The following is a 16317-nucleotide window of genomic DNA, read 5'->3' as shown; positions in this document are numbered from 1 at the left end:
AGTCACCCAGGTAGGAAACAGAACAGAAACTGTGCTTTGTTGACTCAGTCTCAAATTCAAATGATACTCAAATGATACAATTGTGAAAGATATAGGAAAAAGATATACTTATATCAATTGGAATCTATTCTCATTTTCAATCTCCAAGAATACTCCAGTGCCTTCACTACACATTTATCTTCAGTGGGCACTACCAGAACTCACTTCTTTGCTCTGCTGTATCTTCTGGTATCATTACTCAAACCTTGCCTCAGTACACACAATTTTTATTTATTTTTTTTTAATTCCTGTCTTAATTTTTGGAATACCTGCATATCAATATTTATTTATATATTTATTTACTTTTGAATTAAAGTCATGGATATCTTTCCAGGAAAACACTCAGAAACAGAAAATAAAGACTTATTTTCTTATCCCTAGCTGTGCAGGCTCTCCAAGAATCTGTGAAATATTATTAATAAAATTCATTTCCATTACATATGCATGTCCTTTCTGCACTGTCTCACCTCCAACAAGTATAATACAATTATTAAAATATAATCCTCTTATCTGGGAAATGCACATTAAACATGTTTGGTGGTTTATCTTCATTATTCCCAAGGATGATGGAGGAAAGATGACATTCTGAAGGAGTAAGCATAGAAATGATACTAAAATCATATATAGAATCACTTCATTTGATATTTAGGAAATACACAAGCCTAAAGACATGTCTTACTTCCTGTGGGAATTAAATCCCTGTCTGGTATGAACAGCTTGTATCCATAATGCTTTTCAAGCATATCTGGTAAGATCTCAAGAGCAAATCTTTCTTCTTCTCCAGTTTCTTGATTCCACTGGTCAGGATCCACTTTGGTATAGGATAGATATGCATCATAGTCTTTATTGTCTAAAGAAATAGAGGAAGAAAATAAGTTAAGATTTTTCACTGTTCCTAGATAATTGCCGAGGAATTGTTCCTGGCAGAATTGCCCAGGAATAGCAAATTGTTTAGATAAAATAGCAAGCTTTCACTCAATCTCCAGTTATGAAACCATTCACCTTTCATATTTCACCCAGTGGAGTTAATACTTATTTACATATTTATGGTGCCAGGAGTTGGACCTGATGATCCTTATGGCTCCCTTCCAGCTCGGGATATTCTATGATCCTATGGCTCACATGGATGCAAAGAAGAAGAATCCATACCCATACATTGAAGTCACTGTGTGCTTAATTGTGTAAGGCACTGTATGAAGGAAATTCACTCAGCTGTGTGGTGGCAGCTTGTGAGCACAGAAGAAAAAAGTCACTGAAAAGAATACAAATTATTTTCAAGCTTTAAAATGGAAAAGAAAGGCATGTAAATAGGTAAGCTCATAAAGTATTGTCTCTGTTGCATCATAAAAAAAAAAATCGTTCTTGCCAAATTTTCACTACAAATTTAAGGCTCAAAATGTTTTAAGAATATGCGTAGATTTAGTCATAACACTCATCGGCTTTTCAGGTCTGAGATTATTGGCAAGCTTAGATCTATGTAACATCAGATCCTGAAAATGCAGTTCAAAACTATTGAATTCAGTGTGCTTAAATATGTAAATTTTATGCTACATTAATGTACATTTTAGTATTTAACAGCATGTTATTTCATTTTAGTAAGAGGAATAAATTTGCCGGTTTCTTAAATGTGCTTGGTGTGCCTACTTGAAAGACTGAATCAAAAGAGCCATCATTAATTTTCATTAGGAGGTCAATAATGCCAAGTGCTCTGGAACTAATTCAGTGGAATAAGAGGTCATGTTTTGACTTTTGTTGTGAAGAAAGCAGAAAAAAATCAATGGCAAGAGTAATGAAATGTTAACATCCTTCTAACTCTTTTGAAAACATTATGCACAGGCTATCGAGAATATCAATTGCTTGTAAAAGATACCTGATTGAATACTCTACTCTGTATCATAAGAAATATTATATCCATTCACTGTTGACTTCAGTTATTTATTCAGTTAGTCCTTTCGTGATTTTATACCTTTTTGTACTCTATTTGGAAAAACCTGTTGAATGCAGGAGGGGTGCAAAGTAAAGTTAAAGAACAGGTGCTAATCTTGGATGGTCCACTCCTTCTTCCAAGGAGCAATTCATACTGTTTTCATAAATATTTGCAGATGACAAAATTAAAATAGTCAAACTTCTTTCAAACTTTCAAATCTGATATAATAAGTGTGTGATTCATTTTCTCTCTTACACTCATTTTATGTTAAATTATCTATTGGATTGCTATGTTAACAATAGATTAAAATAAAATAAAATAAAATAAAATAAAATAAAATAAAATAAAATAAAATAAAATAAAATAAAATAAAATAAAATAAAATAAAATAAAATAAAATAAAATAAAATAAAATAAAATAAATACCGCAAAACAACAACAGAAATGAAAGAGAAGAAATACCGTCTTTGGTTTTGTTATTCCATTATTTCAGTACTTGTGAAACCATGATCCTTCATGATAAACAAGAACCTAATGCCTCTGACAATGCCTTGAAAGAACACCATATAGATCAAATATGAACTACAGGGAGATTACAGAGCAGATTCCAGTTCTGCATTAGAATAGTTTTAACTCAACAATCATGTTAACACATAGAAAGGTCAGGAAATATATGAGGTAATCACTACAACGGACAAAATGATGATGTGTAATGCCATTTTCTTTTATCTCATTAGTAATGGTCATAAACATATTACATGTTTTAGAGCAGCATTGGTTCACTGGAAATCTTTGAATAAAGATGAGAATGTATCATTTCTCAAAGGGATGAATCATAATAAATAATGCAGTGTTCAAACTCTTTTAAAGGCTTCAGGACATTGTCTGTTAAGATGGTTTGTACATTCTTAATTGGAAGGAAAATTATTCACGCTACGCCACAATTTTCTTGTATATGTAAATATCACATTAATGCCTTTATTTGAAATATATATACTTTTATACGATGGAGGATCCAGCATTCCCACTTACTACAAGTGCATTATACATGATTGCAGGGAACATTTCTTTGTACACTAGTTCCCTAGTTTTAATAGCATTTGTGTCAAAAGCTATGAGTGATCAGGATCTAGAGTATGTGTACACAGATGGTTTCAGGCAATCATGAATTTATTCAAACTCCAGTACAACTAGATGTGAATCCAGTTTGGGAAACTGTTAGCTGCATTCACACAGTGGTTTCCCTGAGCTATTATACTCCCCATCTGTCAGTTATTTTTAACTCTGATGAAAAGTGGAAAATTCAGTTTATAGAAAAATTATGTTTGATAATCCTGGTACCTAATGGGATGACATACTGGCATGAGCAGACAGTTCTCAAAATGTGAGGTGCCTGGGATACAGAGTATACCTTACACTTTTTTTTTTTTTTTTTTTTTTTTTTTTTTTTTGAGGCGGGCAAGGAGGTTACATTGCCAACACTTTGAAACATTTTATGGACTACAACAGGCAGATAGCTGTGGAGCTGTCAGAAGCTATCATATCTGTGACGTCAAATATCAATATAATTATTTATTATTTTCCCTAATTGTTATTGATAGTCAAAATATAGAATTTCAGTTGTAATGAAAAAATTGAGGACTCTTAAAATTATCAAAATCTTCTATCTCCAGGGAAGTTTTTAAACACAGAGTAGGTGACCTCTTAGACTGTGTTTCTACTCAGTTAAAAGGCTCCACCTACTTCTAATTTTAATGACTGGGACTAATACCTACATACCAAAGAATATTTCTGATCTTAATTTCTTCGTTTCCCCTCCCCTCCCTTTTTCTTTCCTAACATGCTGTGTCAATGAACTGAGAGGGACTGATGTGGGTCTGCAGCCATGTGGATCTTGTGGCAGAGTGAAAGTCTGGCAGCTGGGGCTCACATCTTGCCAGTCTTTTGGCCATATCACAAGGAAGCAGGAGGTTCTGTAAAACTTTTGCTCTTGGGTTGTTTCCCATGTAGACCTTCATTTCAGTAATGTATCTAGGAGCCCTCAGACTCTGAGCAAGCATGCAGGAAATCTATCAGAGCTTTGTGTTTTCTTGATTGTTCACTGGAACAGATATTTATCACATGAAAATGTTTGGTCGCAGCATATCTTCCTTTTCCAAAAGAACAAAAAATATCAAAACAAACAACAACATCAACAAAAAAGCAAAACCAACAACCAAACAACAACAAAAGAACAAAACCAAAAACAAACAAAAACAACAAAAACAACAAACTTAATCACAAAAATCCTGATCTGCTCCTAATCACAATCAAATCACAAAAGAGTTGATATTATTACTCTTATGTGATATAGTGATAACTAAATGTTCCTAGATTTGAGTACACAATCAGTTCATATACTGACTGGAACAAATATTCTGTTCTAGAAAACAAAGGCAAAGAGGCAAAGAAAAGAAAAGCGAAACAAAGAAAGCTTTAGTGGCATCAAAAAATTCTTTTTACAATGAGAATTTCCTCATTTCCCCTCATCAGCAAACAATTAAGTCTTCAGTCCAAGCATCCCCTGAATGAAAATGTGATTGACTGCCACTGTACTTTGACTTTATGTATGGCACATCAAAGATTTGTTTTATTATGGCATTTCAAAGATTTGTTTCTGTCAGGCTCCTGTGCTTTAGCAATAAACTGGAATATAGTTACTCACTAATTGTTTCCTCCCACACTTAGGAAGAAAAATAACTGCTAATTACCAAATGCAGGATTTTGATCATTTGATCTGAAACCTTTTTCTGTCTCATGGAGACTTTTAGCAATTTTCTACATATACTTTTGTACTTGAAAGCACATTTCTTTCCTTAACAATTTCAGGAAATATATTATATATATATATATATATATATGTATATGTATATGTATATATATATATATACACACATTTACAGAAACATATCAGTATAGGTTCTTCTTGCATTACCTCCAGGTACTTTGCAGAGCTGTTTTATGTAATAGCTGTCCTTTAATTCAGTAAACACATCTGAGTATGATATACAATATCACACAATGGCAATAATTAGAAACATTTTGCTGTAGATGGGAAGAGGTTTGATTCCTCTTTTCATTCCTTGTGAATGGACAAAAGATCCTCTCCAGTTATGTGGTTATAGCTGTTTTCTGCTGCCTATCAGGTATACAAGTAGGATGGAGCCCTTCAGCTCAACAGCCTTTATTTCTGTGAAGCTTTGTTGTATCCATTAACCAAAAAGATTGAAATGAAACATAAAGCATACCTTGCACAGTCAAATTCATCAAGATTTAATAAAATAAATAAAATATAAAAATAAAAAATAAAATCAGTTGTGTATTGTAAACAACCATGAGAGCACATGGAAGCTCTGGATTAGCGTAGCACAATGGGGTTGAGCATGGTCTGTGCTCCAGGTATGATACATTCAGTCCACAACTGTTTCAGTCAACCCATAACCACAGGTACTATAAGGCTCTGATCAAAACCGACCATGAAGTACAAAGTTCACCATAGCATTTTAACTGTCGTATGGAGTTGAAAGTAAGGCCATTGAATAATGTTCTTGGAGCTAAACTTAACCACAGGTCAGAGAAAGTTGTTTGCCTCTCTTAGAGATAAACATTTAATGTGAATTTATGAAGTGTTCTCCATTAAGAACATATAAAAACATTATTTAGTTCATTGACCAGGATTTTATCCAAAACACCTGATACATCAATGAAACATGAATTCTTTAACACTCTCCATTCTTTCAGCAATCATCCAAACATAGAAATGGTCACATTTCCTGTAACTTTCTTCAACGTTATCCCTGCAGAAGTGATAAAAACTTTTAGGGGATGAAGCTGTAACTCCTGCTTGTTATTCCAAGGGTGTGTTCAGAAGCAGTCATTTAAAGGCTCAGTGTAAGCAAAAAATAAAACTCAGGCTCCATATGCATCTACTTTGTCACATGAAAATGGGATCTTTGGGCAAATAAATCGCTATCAGATATCTGAGTACTTATCTGTATGCATGCTTTTTTAACAGTTATACATGAAAAAATGGTAAACTGGTGCCTACAGAAAGATAGATAAAAGTTCCTCTTCTACAGGGACAAGCAGACAGATTTAACTTAAATTTTTTATTACACGTGTACATGTTTTCTAATGATTTGCATTTTACACTCCAAGGAGCCAGAAGTTTGGGCCTTTGAGGGTTTATTAAACCTTAAACATTGCAGCTATTTCTGCTAATAGGGGACAGAAGAACACTATATGTGGATGAAAAATTAAAAATAGAAAAGTATCTCCCTGGTGTTTTTTTTTTTTTTTTTTTCTTATCAGCTATGTTCAAACAGATGACAAAGTCTGATTTTCATCTCACATAATATGTTTTAGCACAAGACAGACTAATAGATCAAAATCAAAGGAAATCTACAATGTGATTTTTCATAGAGTTGCTAGATCTGAAACATTTTAATGAAATTGTAAACCTAGAAACCAGGGTCAGTTAATGACTGCGTGCCCTGAAATCCTCCAGAGTGATTAGGAGTGAATTCAGATATACCCAGCACTCTGAAAGGAGCTGATCATGTGTGGACTGCTCTGTGATAAGGAATAGTAGTAGACACTTCTGACTTTCCCAGATCTTCCCTTTATAAATCAATGGGAGCTGGAAGGCAGAATCCCCTCCTTTGCCAGAGCATGTGTCAGCATGCATGTGTTCTAAATGCATGTATTCTCATTGTTTGAGTTTGGGAGCAATGTACTGATTTATCAAAGAGTTTCAGGTGGGGTTCTTAGAAACGACAGAATGGATTCTCCCAGTCCTGCAGAGAACTGGCAGGAGGCTGATGGAGAAGGCTTTCCTCCTTGAAAATATCCTGTGTTCAGCAAGAGTTGCAAATTGGTGAGCTTTCAAAATTTCATGGAGAGTGTAGTTTCTTCAAAATTATAACACAAGGCATTACATAATCTGTACAAGTTTCATCATTTGAAACATTTAATATTCACATTGCAATACCGTTTGTTACCCTCAGAATAATGAAAAATATAATCCTAATTCTTAGCTGATTAAAAACCCCAAATCATTAAAAGTTTTTCAAAATGCTTTTGCCTTTCCTCACACTAATTACTGTTGGTTATGAAGCTCACCTACTTTTTATTTTTATTTTTTTTTAATGTCGAGTACTTTTTATTGATAATAAAAATAAAAACCTGCCAACACTAGCATTCCCATGGTGAAGTACCTATTAAATGTAGTATACCTAATGATAGTGCAGATCCTTATCTGAAGTGGGCATTGGTGCATTGGAGAGAGGTTTTGTAAACACAACACTTGGAAAAAGGTTAAAGAAGTCTAATCAGTTCTAAAAAGGTTCATGAGTATGCTCAGCACACTATAGAACAAGAAAAATAAAGATGTCCTTTATCTATAGCAGACACGTTTATAATACTACTAAGGCATAAGGCATCTCGGCCCTATGTATTTGGGGCTTTTTTTTTTTTTTGTGTGTGTGTGTGTGTGTGTGTGTGTGATTTTATATTTTTCCCTTCCTATCAATTTGTTAAATCATATTGAGCCTAAAGAACATAAAATAATAAAAGAAACACAAAATTTTAGTGGTTTTCATAAACAAACAAACAAACAAACAAAACTTTATGAAAATGACAACATATCAATGCTGCATCTGACATCTTCATTTTGAAAACTGGAGCTGAGACAGCCTTGATTTGAGTAAAATCAAAAATTTAAGGAAGTAGGCATAAACAAAACTCAAGGGGGAAGCAGCTTGGAAACAGGCTTTCAATCTAGAATTCTTGAAATCAGGTGCAAATGTGCTGCATTCATCTTGCCTACCTTGGAAGTCTAAAAAAAAAAAAACTAAAAAAAAAAAAAATAAACAAAAACTAAAACAAAACAAACAAACACAAACAAACAAACAAACAAACAAACAAACTTCAAAGCTTAGAGCTATTTGATAAAGCTGCTGGCTGAGGAACATGAGATACCTGTCTTCAGACGGTACAATCTGTTTTCTTTCTGCTTTATTTCTGGACTCTAATCTATAGCAGCCTTTTAGTTTGAAATGTAAGGAAGTTCTTGGTGATAATACTGTTTTTAAAATTATTTTTGTAGTTTATTATTATTAAGTTTTATATGCTATAAAATAGGGAGAGAGAAAAAAGCAGGATCTTTTCTTTGAATTAGTAAGTTTCAAGGAAACTAGAAAAACTCATACTCAGTAGAGACATAAATTGAGATTTTATTGTTTGAATTGCTTTTCTGAGGTAAATAAATAAACAAAAAGAGTTAGCATAAGCAATTCAGCAACAATAAAATTATAATTAAATAAGATGAAAATCCCTGTTTTGTAACCAGTAATATTTGAAAAAAAGAAAGCTGCATTTTTTTTCTAAAGGTGTCTTTAATAGAATTTGAAATTGATATTCATAGAGTAGGATTTCTTATTGCCACAATTTGCCAATAGCCAATAAGAATGCATACACCATGGTGAGATTGCTATTGCAAACTTATTCCATGGGTCCCCAGGGAAGATTCTGTAATTGCAAAGTCACTAACTTCAGCATTAATTTCAGGCTAGGTGTACCTGCATAGCATAATCATTAACACAAGTACTTTGGGAGGTGTCTAAGCCACTGATAAAAGCTATATTGGAAAGTTAGCAGCCAAGTCACACTGAAGTGTTAAGAACTTCAAAGCATTGTCTTTCTCTGCTGTGTAAGATGTTTACTGTGATGAAATCCAGGAAACCACAGAGAAATATGTCTTACCTGGTCTTGACTTGTGCAGTTAATAAGGTATTATTTGGGCAATCCCATAGGTCTGTCTGTGAAACCTGCAAGTCTCTTGCTGCTAAATAACGGTAAGGATGAAAATCACGATTATGTTAGGAGTCCCACTTGCAACAGGGACTTCAACGCACAAATTGTTTTATCAGTCTCGTAATCTGAGTATTGATTTGCTTCCTCTCAGTAAATAATAAAATTCATCTCTTAAGAAAATGCAACCCAGACAGCCCAGAAACAGCTATTACAGGTATTATATATGAAGACCAAGAAACATTTCCATTTAGAGAGTTCAGCGGTGACACATTTTAATCATTTTAGGAGTGCTTTGTTTTATTCCAGAAATGGCAAATTACGGTGGGGGTGGGGGAAGGGGATGGGGCAGGGGGGTTGGGGGGGGTGAGGGCGTGAGGTTGAGAACTGAAAGTGAAACCAGAGTAACTCTGGTTCCCTTGTGCCCACACTGTCATGTTCAGAGGCTGAGACCTTCATCCCTCTATTCTCCCATGTTTCCTTTGCAAGGAAGGTTAAGAATAAGATGAAAGACACCATGGAGAGCACCTCTCCAACAGTTGATGGGATCTAAACTTACGGAGGGTCATTTTGAAGGTTGTTATATCACCTGCCAAACAAAGCTCTTACTTTATAGTTGCCAAGTTGTCAGCTGACTACAATTTAAATGTTTATGTTTGTTTGTTTGTTTGTTTGTTTTGTTGTTCTTCAGCTTGAAACTTGGCTTCCAGTCAGCCTAGCTGTGGCAAGAAATATTATGAAAGTTTAATGGAGAACGTCATTCACAGCACATTTGTTCAGTCTTCTTTTTAATTTCTAAATGCATGTATTCTTATCTATTTTAATGCCAGCCTCTTAGAGCAGACTTTCTTCTTTCTTATGATAGTGCTCATCCTTTGCTTATTAATTCCTTCAGAATAAAACTTTAATCAATTTAAACAGTTACTAATGCACCCAAGAAATGGCAAAGACTGGTGCCTGTAGGTGGTTTCTACTGATTACCATGCCACGTGCTCTTTTCTCTGAAATTGGAATCTGGAATATAAATACAAGTATATTCATGATTTTGAGTAATTTTGCCCATCTGACCACATGAAGTAGTTTCCAACCTACCATCTGTATCCTTTTGGATTTATTCTTAATATATTTTAAAGCTAACATACAGGTATCAGAGCATCCACTGGGAATTCTCATGTTTTGATACAGCAAGCAAAGGTTGAAAATAGCTGTTGTGAATTGGAGAGTCCTGTCCACTTCAAGGCAGCATTATCAAGGGTGCTGCTGGTCTGACTCCCTTCTCCACACTTACTGTCTGTCCACCGTGGCTGTTCTGTTTGGGGACTGAACTTTACATGATTTGATGAGCAGAGGCTGTCCCACAGAGTACAAAGTTGTCCTGGGTAAAACCCTAGTAATATTTCCATAGATTTTAGGGGGTCTGGATTTCATATTTTGTATAGGCAAAGAATGGATTTCCATACAGTGTTAATCTCCTGATACAAAAAGGATTTAAGATCCCAGAGTGCAAGCAAGAAAGAAGTCAGCATGTGTCTTGATCCCAGGTACTTGTAAATGTTTTCTTGCGTTTTTACTCTTCTTTGTCAGTTAAAGTGCAATAGTTTATCGATTAAGTTCATTTAAAAACTGGAAAAAGTGACAGAGAAGATCCTTGGAAAATAAAAATACAGAAACAGTAACAGCTAAAACGTCTCAGAGGATAAATGTGTTATAAAACTCTCATGTTAGAGCCCCATGTACAGCAAAACATAAGAAATCACCACTTCTTAAAATCGTTTCCATTAATAATGTGTTAGTTAAAGTGCAATTTATGGACAAAGTTTTTTGAAATTAACTTTCAAAGGTAGAGTCTTCAACCTAAAATGGTTGCCTGGTATTTAACAATGATCAGCCCTCAGAAAATCTCAGTGAAGTGATTTCTGATTTTTTGTTTTTGTTTTTTGTTTTCAGAATAATAGTGGATATTTGTTTGAAGGTACCATCATCATTGTGTTTGTAGGCAGATCTTGAATTGAAATTCTCCACTAAAACAGGTTTGGGAGCTTTTGACCATCTAACTGGTTGGTGTGAACTATCTCCCTGAGAAGCAAGGTCATGCCAAACAGCTGCAGGTGACAAAGCTAATGCTTTGCCATGGGTCAGAGAAGTTTCTTTGCTCCTCTTTTCCAGCTCCCAGGGAGATCTGTCTGATGTTTGAGGTGAAGTTTAATAACCAAACTCCAGTATCCTGTGTTGATTTGATTATGTTCTTATTTAGTAGGAAAGGAAAGAAAATGTGGGAAGGGGAGGCTTCAGTGTACATTCCCCTGAGACAATAAAGGCAAAGCTGAGATGAAGTGTTTGCTGGAGAGATAAAAAAGGAGGAGAATAGATACCCTGGGATGAGAGAGAAGATGTGAAATTCAAAGCTACAAGTTAGAGAAATGAGAAATCAGCATCTGTGAACACTGCATTACCCCTAGAGAAAGTAATAAATTATGTTATGTTAGCTGTAAGGGTTAAATACTCCATTTTCAAATATTTCTCACAATTTACCCATGTTTACACAGAAATGTCTATGAGGAAAAACTATTGTCTAAGGTTTGGAAAGGAAGAAGAAATTGTGATGAGATTTGACATCCTGAAGGGCTTGTTCTCTGATCACAGAAGAAATGAAGCATTGCATTTTAAAATAGATTTTCAACTGAAAAAATTAATTGGACTTCGCTTTTAAAGCATTTTGAACCCTCTTTGGATACAATATAGTGAACAAACACACAAAAAAGAACTTACGATATTCTGATGTTTGCTTATCTACATGCTATCCTGAAGTATGCCAGAACATAATGTAAATTATGAATAGAACATGGGTGTTTTGCTGTTGCACTACAGGAGGTTAAGTTAGAAGATTTTAGAATTCATCATTTTGAGCCTGTCAGTAACAGGCAAAGCCAAAGGAAAGAACCTGAATGTAGGTCTGCAATTTATTCCCACACAAACTGTAGCCAGGTCTTCTCTGGGGGCATTTTGTCACTGTCTTCCTGTCTCTGCAAGAGCTTAAATAAAAGAGACAGAATAAAAGCCCAGCTGCAGTAAGTCCATTGGCACAACAGGTTTTATCCATGTTGCTAGTATACTGAATACAATAGAAGCTATAGTATTCTTTTTGGAGAATCTGCAAGTGTTATTTTTCTTGGTGCATTAACACAACCAAGCACCCAACCTATGAGTTTTTGCAGTGATCATGTAAGGAGAATCCATATTTTATCTTATTAAATAATGAAACATGCTCAGAAAAAAAAAAACAAACTGTATGGACATTATTTTTCCTCCTTTTGAATCCCAGAATACTATCCTTGAGGGATTCATTTTTTATTGTTTAAAAGGGGTGATAAAGATGCTTTTGTTCCCAGGTCACTGATGTTAGAGATGGGAGAACAGAGAGACAAGTGTGTAACACTTGCTAGAGTAAGTTTGCTAGAGTAATTTGAGAGATTTGAGATGACAATAAACAATGACTGTAAAAGTAAGAATTCCTGAAAATGAGAGAGAAAACATTAAATTGCACCTATTTAAACAATTATTAATTAAACCACCTATTTTTTCATCATATAATATGATTATTATTAAATTCACACATGCAAGTAAGCATGCTCCTTTAAACTGGGGGGTTACTTTTTGGTATAGGAAAGATCTCAGCTCCTGAAAAAAAATGGCCTCTGCCAAAATCCTTCATGAATCATGGTCCTACTGGGCCTCAGTTTCCTCCTTTATAAAATAAGTAAGCAGATTTTTTTCCCCCACTGAACTGCTGTATTAATATGCATCCTTTTTGTAAATCTGGTAGAAGGATACAAAATTTAGTGTACTTAGGCTCACTGTTGTTCTGAGAATTTTCTATTTTAGACCCTATTTTTTTTTAGATCGGAGGCAGAAGTGGGTCATTCCCTGGTGATCTTAACATGTAATTCTTTCCTTTACACAAAGACCTCTAATTTTGCTGCTTCTCTTCTCCCTTATCAGTTACAGATTTGGCCAGTGCTTGTTTATCAGTACGTATTTACTATAATATGTCACACAGTGGCTTCTGTCCACAGGCTATTACCTTGAACTATAAAATAACTTTCAGCAGTATTTCAGTAAAAAAGGAAGGTTCTGTCACCAAAGACATAGTGATAGCACAAAACATCAGGAACTCTAACCCAATAAACCAAAACCAATTAATCAGAGCCTGCAGCTCAACCCAATTTGCTGTCTAATAGTAGTTTTGATTAGTAGGACTAGAGGCAGAAAAGACATTTTTCCTCATTGCTTAAAAACTGAAGAAAACAAAATACATGTATTTGTTTGACACAAGCCATGCGTACATTGCAGACTAGTTTTTGTTTAAGCTGGCTGTCCTTGAATCACAGAACAACTTTAATGACCATTAGCTGCTCTCTCAGTGATGAAGTAAGTGAAGTCAAGAAAATAGACTGCTATTTGCATTCCCAAACACTCAGCACAGTTTGCTGAGACTGATCAGTTTAAACAAAGAGTAAATTGAAATTCACTCCAACCTCTACCTATTTGGGGAACACAAGTCGGGAAGATGCTTCCTTTCTTATGGAAAAGTGAAACTGTCTTTTGGCACTGTCAGAAAGGTAGACTGTCTTTTATGCATAGGTGCTGGTAGTTTTCATTTGGTGTTGGGAGTATGAATCCAGAAGACATGGGTGTTGCCTGGAGATCGGAGAGTAGCACGTACATCAGCTAAGCAGTCATTACTGCTAATGTGCTGCATGAGGAAAGTGTATTAAAGTCTGTGCCTAATGCAGTGAGAAATAAAAATTGTAGTTAACACATCTTAAACTGAAATGAAACTTGGGACTTAGTAAAGAGAATAAAAGACAGGCACACACTGCATACTGACAAGCATACTGAAAAGCTGCCTTACCTCCATCTAGTTCTTCAGCTCCAAAATGATTCCTGTAGAAGAGCATAATCTCTATCTTGTAACACTTGTAGATAGTCACTAAACAAACAAGCAGCAGCAGAATAGCACCAAGCCCACCAGCAAGCTCAACTGTATACATCAGCTCTGCAAAGAATTACAAAATACAATAACAAACACATTCCAAAACAGAGAAAGATTAGCGGTAGACCTTACTTATGTTAAACAGTAAAGTAAAATAATGAGGGCTATTTATTTATTTATTTTTAATTAGTTAAAGAACCCTTGAAAAAATAACAAGTTAATAGGAACATTTTTCCTTTAATAACATACTTTTTCCTCTGGTACAGTGTCTGGATTGCTCATTTGAAAAAATAACTGTTGCTGGTATGTGTTTGTGCATATATGTAAAAGACAGATCTGATAACCCTCTTCCTTCTCTCTTTCTGTGGATATATCACATTTTGTTTTACACACATAAACGTTGACATTCCAATGAAAACAGAGGTTAATTTTTCTTTTTGGTGGATGATAATTAAAACACATTTCCTCCCTTAATCCACACAGAAATAAGAAGAAGATCTGGTTTTGGATGAGTTTTAGTCTACTGCCTACAAATAAACTATGGATTTTTTTTTTCTTCCTAAAACAAACAATCAAACAAACAAACAAAAAGCAAAGAAAAAATAGCTTGAGGGATGTGAAGACAAATTATCCAAGGAATCCCAGAGCCTCACATCTTGGTTACATGTAAATATATTTGACACAGTTTCCCAACAATTTGCAATTCTTTTTGTTCCCTCCTCTTTCTCCAAACAGGGTTTGCTTTATGGTTAGCCATTGCAAACCAACCCAATCTGTCCCCATTCAGACCAGGATCCCTCTTTTGTGCCTTCTGCCCTCTGCCACTGGTGATTCACATGGCAGATTGAGGTCATGCTATGTAGTTCCCTTTTGAGGATGGGGACTCCAGTCAAATGTAGCCACAACTAATAACAGCAATCTCCTCAGTGGGGTCACTTATCAGTGAATAAATAATATGTCATCATGGGCCTTCAATCCCCTTGTCTTAACCATTGTACACTCAAGAAAACTCATGCAGCTATGTGGCATCCATTTTGTGGCTAGTTTTCCTTTGCTAATCAACTTGAAACTAGCAATGTTAAACAAGGACAGTGGGATTGTTGCTAGAAATGTTGTAACTTGAAATGAGTAATAAATGGCATATCCTAAGACCATCTATATTTTTTCAATATCACTCGGTTCTGAGGAATGCCAAGAAATCAAATCTTGGAAAACTAAGTTGTGCAGTTTTGTTTCATAATGTCTGTGCTGGAGAAAGCTTTGTTCATGTTACTTTCACACCATACTCCTCCAGTGGACAGCTTCTGTCCAAGTGAAGCAGTGTACATGTAGCCCTGCTTTTTTGGCTTTTGTGGTTATGCAGACGTGACACTCCAGCACAATACAATTCAATTAAAAAAATAAAAGGTTATAGGAGAAAGTGACAATTCCATTTATTTTGACTGTCTACTGAGAATCACACATTTTTTTATTATTTTGAGGCAACTGTAAGATGATTTCATTGCTCTCTAGAAGGCACTAAAACTGCAATAAAGTAAAATAAAAAGGCATTTATATTCTGTGACATTCTTTCCAAAACTGTGCTGGAAACTCCTTTGTGTTAGATATTTTCAAGACTGGCATGGTTATTTCAGACTTTCAGTTGTCTTCTGGTCCAGAGAAGGGAATGTTAATAAAATTAACCAAAAAAATAATAATGTTTGCATACAAGTAATTCAGTATTTCACAATATGAATGGAAATGGAAATTATTCTGCACTGGTTTACTATAGCCTGTATATCATTTTGTACTACAGGTGATGCAGCTGTTTAATAGGAACTAGAAGAACAGTTTTTAATATGTTGGGTTGCTAGGTACAAAATGCTCTATGTGTCTGCTGTTGTGACTCATTAAAACTGATGGAAATACAGCTGGAAAACAAAAGTTTTTCCTAAATTAATGATTTTGAAATTAAATGGAAAAAATAACTGCAGGTAGTTAGTTACCTGTTCTCTATCATTGTGCAGGAAATCAGATTAATGCACTGCATCGTTTTTGCCATCAAAGAATCCCTCTTAGGTTCTGTTTTCCCCATAAAATTATTCAAGTCTATGCTTGTATTTTTTCTTTAAAAAAAGTCTATCTGAATATACATGAAACTGTCCTAAATCTACTAGACAAGCAGAGCAAGAAACAAAATTCTCTAAGTCACCCTGGAAAGTACCTTTTTTTTCTGATTGTCTTTTTTTCTGATGTTGCCTCACCCATCATGTTCATGTATAATCATATATATATACATGATATATATACATATACAAGGGGAAAATGATTCTTAAACAGAATTGTTTCCATAGTAAGTTATTTGTTCTTTCCTTCTAACATAGCAAGTTTGTGTTTTCCTCCATGCTGAGCTATGTATCAGTGCATACACGCTCTCTGTCTCAGGTGAAGTTTATAAGGGTCTTGAGTCAGAGAGATACAGTAATTAGCCATCCTTACACACCACTGTGCAAAAGCCTTAGATAGTCCC

At 34.9% G+C, this 16317-nt stretch overlaps 1 protein-coding gene across 4 annotated transcripts in view; it reads right to left on the bottom strand.

Annotated features, from left to right (window-relative positions):
- IL1RAPL1 (interleukin 1 receptor accessory protein like 1) overlaps positions 1 to 16317 on the bottom strand; it is a 757591-nt gene that overhangs the window by 13558 nt on the left and 727716 nt on the right. For all 4 annotated transcript variants that reach the window (XM_027449029.3, XM_072027434.1, XM_072027437.1 and 1 more), the window contains 2 exons: positions 13728 to 13871; positions 719 to 889 (listed from right to left, as the gene is read on the bottom strand). In XM_027449029.3, coding sequence (XP_027304830.1) covers positions 719 to 889; positions 13728 to 13871 — 315 coding nt within the window. The remainder of the gene's footprint in view (positions 1 to 718; positions 890 to 13727; positions 13872 to 16317) is intronic.

The sequence above is a fragment of the Anas platyrhynchos genome, chromosome 1 (genome assembly GCF_047663525.1).
Source record: "Anas platyrhynchos isolate ZD024472 breed Pekin duck chromosome 1, IASCAAS_PekinDuck_T2T, whole genome shotgun sequence".
Lineage (NCBI taxonomy): Eukaryota > Metazoa > Chordata > Aves > Anseriformes > Anatidae > Anas > Anas platyrhynchos.
This window is presented reverse-complemented; position numbering and strand designations above follow the sequence as displayed.